Below are 10610 nucleotides of genomic sequence, written 5' to 3' on the forward strand. Positions count from 1 at the left end.
CGGACTAGATGATCTGCTCAGGTCCCTTCCGACCCTAGAAACTATGAAACTATGAAACTACCCACTAATTTATAAGCATACTTATAAAAATGCCATAAAAGGAATTTATTAAAGAATGAGAGTAAGCATTGTTTGCGTTTAAAAACAGTTTTGGTAACATGCATTCAGCAACTATCTTTAGTCTATGTTCATATAAAAATTAAACAGCTGTATGTGGAACAGCCTGAGTCACTATCATTAACACTTCTGAACTAATTTGTTTTGAGAAGAGCAAAATAAATATCACTTAAATCCTAACCTGAAGTTCTTGTTCCCTATTTTTAGCTGTCTGCACCCAAACAGTCTGTCACCTGAAATGAAAATTGCACCTTCCTACTCAGGGCATGCTGCAGTGAAGCTAACTAATACATACCAGGTCATCTGGACAGTCTGCATGCAAACCAGAGATTTGTACGTAGTTTCCATCGACTATGAAGTTGCAGCGAATGTGTTCTGGCAAACTGCACTTGTCAATCTTGTTGGGAAGATGAGTTCCCATAAGAAATTCATTACACAAATCCAATATTCGGACATTAAGGTTCACAGCCTTTTTACGCTGTAAGGGAAAAATATGAAATATACATTCCCTTAAAACACAGCACAAGCAACTCTCAGTGTTCCACAGTCATAGAATACAATTTGTACAACTAAACTATATCACGGCTTATACCCAGCAAATATTTATTTACTTAGGATCAGGCCTGTGGTATTAATGAAATCTTGATTAGAGCTGATTCTGTGCAAAGGAAGTTTGAGTTTTACAAATGACTTTAATGAGAAGATCAAGATGTTATCTGTGTGTTTGTATATCTTATATATAAAATACAAATACACACACACACTTCATAAAGGTTTGCCTTTTAGAAGAAAATGCATTAAAATAGATTCTGGGTAGTTTTTATGCCTTTTATAATGTATAAGTGGTAAATAGTTCTAAATTCTGACACTCAAATTACTCCACAGGTGACCCACAAGAAACAAGGCAGCAGTAATAGAATAAATTATGTAACATCAGCTACACCAGCAGTTACCACTGATGAACTATGTAACACTCAGATCTGATCATCTTACATTTATATTGCCCTACCTCCTAAATACCACAAGCTGCTAGGTGGTACATAGATATGCAAAATAAAAATGCAATCCCTAACCTAAAGAATTTATAATCCAAGATTCTTTCCTGCAAACGGCTACATACAGGCTTAACTTCACTATTGCAAGTAGTCCCATTTGCTTCAACAAGTCTACTTCTAATGCCAAAAAGTTAAGGACAGTCTTGGCTGTAAAATCAACCTATAAACAGACAAAACAGGCTCAAGTTGGGAGAAAGGATATGAAATACTCATAAAGCGTCACACACAAAAGTGACAAAGCCCTGCCATAATATTTCCATCCATCTTTATCCCTAACTTTTAAAATAAAAAATACTTGCTCTTTTATGTTTGTGGGGGGGGGAGCGGAAACCTTTGGATTTTTTTTGTAGGGATAAAGCAAGATTGAGGTGGGAGACAGAAAGAAATTATTGGAGTCTGATGGGAGAAATAAAAATTGACCTGACAAAAAACAAACGACAAAAAGATGAGTTGGCAGGGAAAGAAAGAAGCAAAGGAGGAAAGTGGGGATGGACAGGTGAAAGCTGGCAGAAGTAGATGAAAGGCAAAATGAAGTGGGACCAATAATCATTAGCATAAACACAACAGAGAAATAAAATTCAGCAGTCAAGTTTCAAATTTGAATGGATGATGTCAGAACTTGTGAGGACATATTCCAGCTGCTACTCAAAAGCACGAATCTTGTTTTCAGATATTATATCACATTATAGATGTTTAGGTTACACTAAATACTATTCCTTAGATTTATGTCTCTGCAACACAAGTCTGTAGCTGCCAAAGAAATGGTAAGCGGCATTAGTAAGATTAGGGAGATGTAGCTAGCCATATTACTCTGAAATCAAAAAGAAGGCAGGGTAGATTTGAACCTTATCTATCCAAGGAAGTGAGACTCTGGTTAGTCTACATTAGTAAGATTAGTCAGGAGTGTACTCTCTGACAACCCAAGGCCAATGATGGTTGATGCTTGGGAAAGTAAGACAGCAGATGGATTACGCTAGATATGCCATGCACATACACTCCCTCTAAAGCATCGGCTACTGCTGAATACCGGGGCTAGATGGATCAAGGGTCTAACAAGCCTTATATTTTAATGGAAGTCATTCACAAGATGCTCTCTCTAGGAACACACAGTCCATGCTAGGAAATACTTGAATATCCCTGATCATCCTCTTAAGGGCATAAAACATATACAGCAGCCTAATAAGGACTACAGGAGTTACTAAAAATCTTATCTGCCAAAAGTATAAGAAAATTAAATAAATATTATGGTCTCATATGAGTTGTCCTAAAACCCGATGTGAACAACTGAGGACTTTTGAAATTAATGTACATTATTTAAAGTAATGAAGAAAAAAAATCAAGAAGTGATTCAAAAACATTGGAGGTTGATTTTTGTATTTTAATAAAGATTTTTATTTTTATCTCAAAAGAAAAGAATTAAAGAAGAACCTACTTCAAGGGAACAGAAAATTCCAAAAATACTTATGAAAAACTCTACTACAACAGTAGCAATATGTTATAAAAAATGAAAAGCAGATATACATAGATAAATAAAATAAAACAAAACAAAACTAAAATGTCTTTAAAGACAGTGGCTGGCAACCTTTTCAAGATGCAAACAACCTGGCTTCAGGCCAATGCGGGCTAAGCAGCTTCTACCTGCCATGGCCAGGTAGCTGCACCTAAGCTACCTTCTCCTAGCGAGACTTCTGAGCTCGGTCACCAACGCAACTTCCAGCCAAGTGAAGCTGTGCCAGGGCCAAGCAGCTGGAATCTGCATCTATGCTTCTGCCACTCCTGCACTGTGGCTGGAAAGAAGAAGGGAAAGAGGAAGGGAGAAGTGGCAGCAGTATGAATGCAGCTTCCAGCTGGCCAGTCCTAGCACAGCTTCCCACCAGTTGGAAGTTTTACTGGCGACCCAGCTGGTGAGAGGCTAAGGGAGGAAAAGAAGCAGTGGTGGCAAGAAAGTCATCCTGTCCCAGTGCAACTCCTCACTGCTTAGCCCCAGCACAGACTCAGGCACTGGCAAAGCCCTAGATCTAGTGGCTCTGCAGGCCATATACTGCTGACCCAACCATATGCATATGTAGTAGTTGATAAAACTGTTACAAGGTAGACAGATAACTGGGCCAATACCCTCAAGCAAAGTGTAATTATTAATGGGTCCATAACAGAATGGCAGAAAATTTCCAGTGGAGTTCCACAGGGGTCTGTCTTGGGCCTGGTGCTCTTCGGTACGTTTATTAATAATTTGGATGCTGGCATAAAAGTTTTGTGAGCAAGTTTGCAGATGACTTAAAAATGGGAAGGACTGTGAATACACTGAAGGATTGTGAATACACTGAAGGATGCAAAAGGATCTCAACAGACTGGAAAGCTGGGCTAGAGCTAACAGGATAAAATTCAATGCAGACAAATGCAAGGTGCTACACCTTGGGAAGAATAATCAAAAACACAAATACAAAATGGATGACACCTGGGTGGATGGCAGTTCTATGGAAAAGGACTTGGGAGTCTTAGTAAATCACAGACTCGATACAAGCCTCCAGTGTGATGCAGCCACAAAAGAGGCAATTGTAGTTTTGGGCTGCATAAGTAGCATTAGGTGAACGACACAGGAGGCGATACTGTCTCTACTCAGCACTGGTTAGCCCCCATCTGGAGTACTATGTGCAGTTCTGGGCTCCACATTCTAAAAAGGATGTGAAGAAGTTAGAGAGGGTCCAGAGGTCAACAACAAAAACGATCAAGGGTTTGGAAGGCAAGTAATATGAGGAAAGGCTGAAGGAACTAAGTATGTTCAGCTTATGGAAAAGGCACTGAAGAGGGGACATAATAGCAGTCTTCAAATATCTGAAGGGCTCTCACAAGGAAGAGGGAAAGCACCTTTTCTCTCTTGTTGCAGAGTGGAAGATGCAGACCAACGGCTTGAACGTTGCAGCAAAGTAAATTTAGATTGAATAAATGGAAAAACTTCTTCACTGTAAGAATCATGAGGCAGTGGAGTAGACTGCCTGGTGAAGCTATGCAGTCTCCATCACTGGAGGTGTTTAAGAAGAGGTTGGACAGCTACTTGGCAGGGATGATCTCAGTGTAGCTATGCCTATTTTCTACCATAGGTATTTCCCATGCTTCCGGGCTTTACTTGCTGCTCCTGCTCCCCTCCCTACTTTTTTTTCCTGCTATGTGTCATAGTGTTTTTAAGCCTCCCCTGGGGCAGGGGAGGGACTGATTCTCCCCCATGCTCAGCTTTTCCCTGGGCTCCTTCCCCGCACGGAGAAAAGCGGCCCCTTGCCCACCCCATGCCCCGCGCTGCAGGCGCTTGCAGCCCACATGGGGCTGTCTGGAGCAGGCACAAGCAGCCACAGGCAGGCTGCGAGCAGCTGCAGTGTGGGGTGCCATGCATTGGGTGGGGAGGGGCTGCTTTCTCCACCCCCTTGCCCCGTGCTCAGTACCAGCTTGTAACCCAGCCCCACTGCCAGGCTGGCAGGGGGGCGGGTTACAAGCTGGTGCTGAGCACGGGCAAAAGTGGCCCCTCACCTGCCCCATGGCCAGCGCCCCACACTGCAGCCACCTGCAGCCCGCACGAGGCTGCTGTGCCTGCTCCAGACAGCCCCGAATGGGCTGCAAGCACCTGCAGTGCAGGGTGCCAGCCGTGGGGCAGGCGAGGGGCCACTTTTCCCCACGCTCAACACTAGCTTCTTCGCTGCTGGCGAGCAGGGGGTCGGGGCTGTGTGCTGGGGGACTGGGAGACATTGCATGTGAGTGGGCCGGGAGCCAGTGGGAGCATAGGGCCTGCACTGGTGTCCCGAGGCCAGTGCCAGTAGGGCCCAGAGCAGGGTGGCAGGAGCACGGGGTCCCAGCTGGCAGAGGCTCTATGGAGCCGGGCCAGCTCCCCCCTCCCTGCTGGTGTAGCTCAGCCCAGCTCCACAGAACCTTGCCAGCCTTTGCCCTGCTCTGGGCCTCACCGGTGCTGGCCCTGGGACATTGGTCCCAAGACACTGGTCCAAAGATGGTGAAGGGGGGGGGGCGGGGGCACCTGTCAAGGGGTAGGGCTACCCATGCGGTCCTCGACAGCCTGCCAAAACTGGGTAAGCGGCCCTCTGCCCAGAGTCAGACCAACTATCATATTTGGGATCAGGAAGGAATTTTACCCCATGTCAGATTGCTACACACTATAGGGGTTTTTGCCTTACTCTGTAGCAAGGGGCATGGACCTCTGACCAGGACCTCTTGAGCACATATTGAAAACATTTTATAGAAGCACAACATTTGCTGCCAGGGTTCATCTGCTTTACCTGGGGCAGGTTAGGGTGTTAGGTTTATGTTGTGTCAGGGTTGAGGGTAATCTTATATACAGTTTAAATTATGGTTGTATGGGATGGTTTGGAGAGAAATAATACTGCCTCAGGCAGAGGTTCATGACCTGTGGAGATCCCTTCCAGCTGTACTTATCTATGACTCTGGGCACGTCCAGACGAGCCCGCACATGCCTCTTACAGCATCTCAAACCCCTTTGACCAGCCTTCCACCTGTATGTAGTCCAACAGTCTTTGTGTGGGCATGGACTTGTGGGAACTCAAAAGTTGTAAAAGAGATTGTCTCATGCAGAAATACAGCTTGTACACCACAAACAATGGGAAGGATATTTAGCCAACACAGATCTCAATGAAATCTGCCGGCTCTGATAAACCCAGAAGTTTTGGGTAAGCTACCGTGAAACTTACCAATGCCAGAGCATAAACTGTGGTCTAAACATAGATTTGATCCCTCCTAACGTTTTCATTACCCAGTTATCTAGATAATGGGAAGCATGTTTTTCCTGAGATAGCTTAACAAATACACCTAATTTGCTCTGAGAGAATTCCCCAAGGCACTGCTTATAACTCCCTGGTGTAGCATAAAAGGGCAAACCTGGGGACTAAGGACATTTTTACACATGCAAGTATGGTGTTTTAGTTCAAAAGCACACTGCTTCCATTTTCTGGGGACTGACGTGCATATCACTGCTTATACAACTGCACATGGTGCAGTGCAGTTTGCTTCAGCTCACGTGTGGAGCACACTTGATTAATCAAGTCTACTCCAAAGTGGCAGATCTCCGGTACATTGTGGGACAAAAAGGTATGTGTATAAATTCCCCAAAGGACCAATTAGGCTCCAAAAAAGTGAACAGGACGCTATCTAAACTAGGAATTTGACAGTTAAAAAGCAATCTCTATTAAGATATAATAGCCAAAAAAATTACCTTTTCTTCATCCAAATGAATGCCACTGATCTCAAAATCAAACATAAAAAGTTCTGCCACTCTCCTAAAAATACAGTAAACCCCTGTTAAAATGACCTCATTTCTTAGCAAACATTATTTTAGTTTTTTTCTTTAACAATCATTCATTTTAGCATGCTACATTTTACAGAATATATTTTAGTTTGGACACACAAAGCACCATTACCTAGTATATCATAAGAGAGAACTATTTTGTCATAGACTTACTCTTTCAACAGGCTTACATTTTGTGATTGCTCTGAAACAAACTTTGAACAAGTTTATGAATTCTGATTTGAGGAAATTTATCAATTTAATTTGACTTTTCACTTATTTTGAGTGATCAGGGAAAGAGACTTGATGTTTGATTCTTGGAGGAAAAGGATTATTCCTAATAAAGATATGCATTTAACACTAACATTTTCATTGCAACATAAAGAATAAATCAAAAGATGCATATAAACAGGAAGCAATAAAAACACTAATTACAGGAAAGTACAACTTAAAATATGCATGATGATGGGCTAATTTGATTCTACAGCAATTATTTTCAAACTTTTTAGATTTCAGGCACCCCTCAAAAAGATGCCAGCTCTTTGCTTTCACTTGTTATTTGGCTACAGGAACAATTCTTTCTGTTGTAAAGACCTTAGAAAGACCACAACAGATAATATGTAATCTCTGTGTTTATTTTGTGAAACATGTAGGCTAGCACAGCTGACAGCACTAATATTGGCCAGCACCCTTAAAGTTTCTTACAACACTCTGATTAAGAATCACTGCCCTATACAATAAAAATGCACTTCACAATACCCAACTTCCATTAATAAATATGTTTGATTTCATTGGAAACTTTAATTGTAAGTAAATAACTTAAAGTTACCAGTTCAGCATTTTTTCAGTACACTGCAGATAAAGTTTATGGTTTAGGATTTAAATTATCTCAAGAATGAATGGACAGACACTCCATTTACCTTTTATGTCTAAATGAACACATATATTTCCCACTCGTAATTTTCCTTACTAAGTTCAAACTTTATTACTGTTTCCACTGTTACACATACTCCATAGCAGAACACCACCAGGTGGCTGAGTTGGTTTTATGGGGAAATTTTGTTTCATCATATAAATATTCAGCAGTGCAATCTTTCATACTTTTTAGCTATGTACTTTCAAAAATATATTATGTGTATTCTCTCACACATGCCGAACTGTAATCAAAACACTGAATTTAGCAACTACTCTGAAAGTATATTCTCAAAGAATAATAAAGATGCATTTACAATGGAATGGAAAATACTCAGCGCCCATTACTCTACGGTCCTAAAGGGTTTTGACGTTGTATTAATCAATTTAACAACAGAAATAATGTAATAATTTATAAAATGTTTAGAATGCTTAACATTAAGAAGTACCTGGTGTCTGGATCTAGAGAATCCATCACCTTTTTATCAGCCAACAGCTGTTTCAAACTTTGACAAAGTTCAACATCTGTGTTTAACCTAGAAAGAGAAAGAGAGAAGTCATCAGGTATTAATGACAGTTATTGACATTTCAGTCTTTTAGAATTACTAATTTAAAAGGCAGAACTTAAAACTTTTCAAGAAATACATTACATGAAGCCATGGCTTGTTTTCTAATCACAAACAGATGTAAAACCTATAAAAGGAGCAAAGAAATTTCTGAGATTCAGGTTCATGTGCATGCAGATTTTTTCTTTCCTACAAGTTTACTTAGAACTGAAATGGCATTTTCAAAAAGGTTTACTTATTGTGGCCTGTCTGTACAAGATACTCCTTAGGTCTTGAACTATCCAGCTGCAAGTAAAAAGCTCTCTCAAGTAAGTGTGTGGGCCCCAGCAATCAATTTCTGCAGAATTCAGTCTTATTCTTTTCCTACACTTTAGAGAGACTAAGCATAAACTGATGCACTGTTGTCTTTTCTGAATTGCAAAAAGCTTTGCTACTTCAGCAGGTCTAGCTTTGAGAAACATCAGCTGAGTAAAACTAAGATCACTGGTCAGTTTCTCTACAACTGTTTGGAACGCTACGTGCAGCACAACTCTAGGGCAGGGGTTAGCAACCTACAGACCATCAAGCCACTGAATCCAGTGCTATTCAGCAGCAGGGGGCTTTGTGCCAGAGAAGCAGTGGTAGGGAAAAGTGATGACAGCAGGAGCACCTGGTTATTATTGACAGTTCTATTTCAACCTGAGCTGGGTCATTCCAGCCTGCTGCCAGAAGACATTAACAGCTGCTGCTCTAGGGTGTTAGGTAAATTTCATACTGCTACAGCATAAAACTTTCATATAAACGGATGACCCAAAAATGGAAGCTGCAGTAAGAGTAAAGGAGACCTCTCCCCTCCTTTGCAGCAACCAGAAGTCTAGGAGAAGCTTAAAGCAGTGGAGACAAACCCACTCATAGGGTGCATCCAAATGAGCCCACACGTGCCTCTTGCAGCATCTCAAACCCCTTTGAGACGCTGCAAGACGCATGTGCAGGAATAAAAAAATGTTCCCTGCACTGCAAATTTGCAGTGGGGGAGCAAAATTAGACTCCTGAATATAATACCCCGGGGAATAAAAAAACAACAGGTCAGGGCACGGTCCCAGACTGTGCCCTGGAGGCAACCGGAGACACTCTGGTAGCCTGCCAGAGCATCTCAGTGGTTGGCCCTTTCCCCGGTCCTGAAGCACGTTGCCTGCCCATGCGGGGCAGGCAGCAGTGCAAGCTGCAGGGACCTTGACCCAGCTTCTTCCAGGTAAGCGAGTGTGTGTGGGTGGGGGGCAGCTGGAGGAGGGGGGAGGTGACCTTCCCCAACTCCCCGTTTCTTCCCCCACCAGCTCCCCGCCAACACTCACCAGCAGTAGCAGAGAAGGAGCAGGAGGCTGGAGAGAGCAGGGGACTATCTCCAGCTCATTTCCAGGGGTCTGTCTCCAGCCCCCTGCTCATTCCCCTGCTCATCTCCAGCCTCAGGAGGCTGAAGAAAGCAGGGCAATGAGCAGGGGGTTGGAGACAGCTCCTGGAGACATTCCCCTGCTCTCTCCAGCTTCCTGCTCATCTCCAGCTTCCCGAGGGGGTACACCGCCATGCTTAGGGGGTACTAAGGGGTGTGTTCTATGCACCAACAATCAAATTCAACACTATATGTGTGTCTTATCAAATGTTTTTGGGCAGGAGATGTTTCAGCTACAAAGGACTTTCAGAAGGCTAAAAGGTAAGACAGCACTGCACGTTAATGTAGATATCTAACTGGACACAGCCCCAACATCTATTTTCTGAGTATCAATGGAAGACTTTCCTCTCCTTTTTCACATAAGGCAAGAATCCAAGGAGTTGGCACACAAGCAGAAGAGGTGTTGTATGCTTTAATGTCTTAAATCTGAAATACAAGCATTCTGCCATTCCTCAATTACATTTACGTCACAGGGACGGGAAAAAAACCTGCCAGGAAGTTTAGAAAATTTAGCTCCAACAGCACAGATTTCAGAGTAAATTGTGTAATGAAATACTGTTCCAGATACAACTTAAACCTAAAGTAGAATTACATTACACCAGACATAATAGAAATGAAACTTCAAATAACTCATTAATAACAGCAGGCTAGTCTTTGTTATGAAAAATGACCACCCTTGGATGCATAATGGCAACACAAAAAAACCCAGACAAACTACTTGTAGGATAATACAGTATTTTCAAAAACATGCAAATCACTATTAATTCAACAGAATAACATAAACATACTTTTCTACCATGGTACCGATGTTTCTGCAGGCTTCTTCAGCAGCCTCTCTGAATGTATAGTCAGGATGGGCAATCTTCACAAAGTCAGCCTGACATGAAAATGAAAAAGAAGAAGGGCCTCAATTTGAAATCTTAAATTTAAGTGAGTATTCAAAGAAGTTCCATTTAGCATAACACACATTTATGCTATTACCTATTATCACAAAGTGTTCCTGGGGAGGAACAACCGGCACCATACCTACAGGTTGAGGAACTCCAGTCTTGTCAGCACGGAGGCGGAAAAGGATCTTGGAGTCATCACTGACTCCAAGATGAACATGGGCCGGCAGTGTGGGGATGCAGTCAGGCAGGCCAACCGTACCTTTTCATGCATCCACAGATGCATCTCAAGCAGGTCCAAGGAGGTGATCCTCCCCCTCTATGCGACACTGGTCAGGCTGCAGTTGG

The 10610-nt window shown here is 42.5% G+C and overlaps 1 protein-coding gene across 1 annotated transcript in view; it reads right to left on the reverse strand.

Moving 5' to 3' along the window:
- Nucleotides 1-10610, reverse strand: part of MIPEP (mitochondrial intermediate peptidase) — a gene marked incomplete at its 5' end in the record, with an annotated part of 117208 nt that overhangs the window by 90129 nt on the left and 16469 nt on the right. Inside the window, 4 exons of the mRNA XM_019523787.1 lie at nt 413-595; nt 6400-6463; nt 7833-7919; nt 10164-10252. Of these exons, the coding sequence (XP_019379332.1) occupies nt 413-595; nt 6400-6463; nt 7833-7919; nt 10164-10252 (423 nt within the window). The remainder of the gene's footprint in view (nt 1-412; nt 596-6399; nt 6464-7832; nt 7920-10163; nt 10253-10610) is intronic.

The sequence above is a fragment of the Gavialis gangeticus genome, unplaced genomic scaffold (genome assembly GCF_001723915.1).
Source record: "Gavialis gangeticus isolate Ggan-Ray unplaced genomic scaffold, GavGan_comp1, whole genome shotgun sequence".
Lineage (NCBI taxonomy): Eukaryota > Metazoa > Chordata > Crocodylia > Gavialidae > Gavialis > Gavialis gangeticus.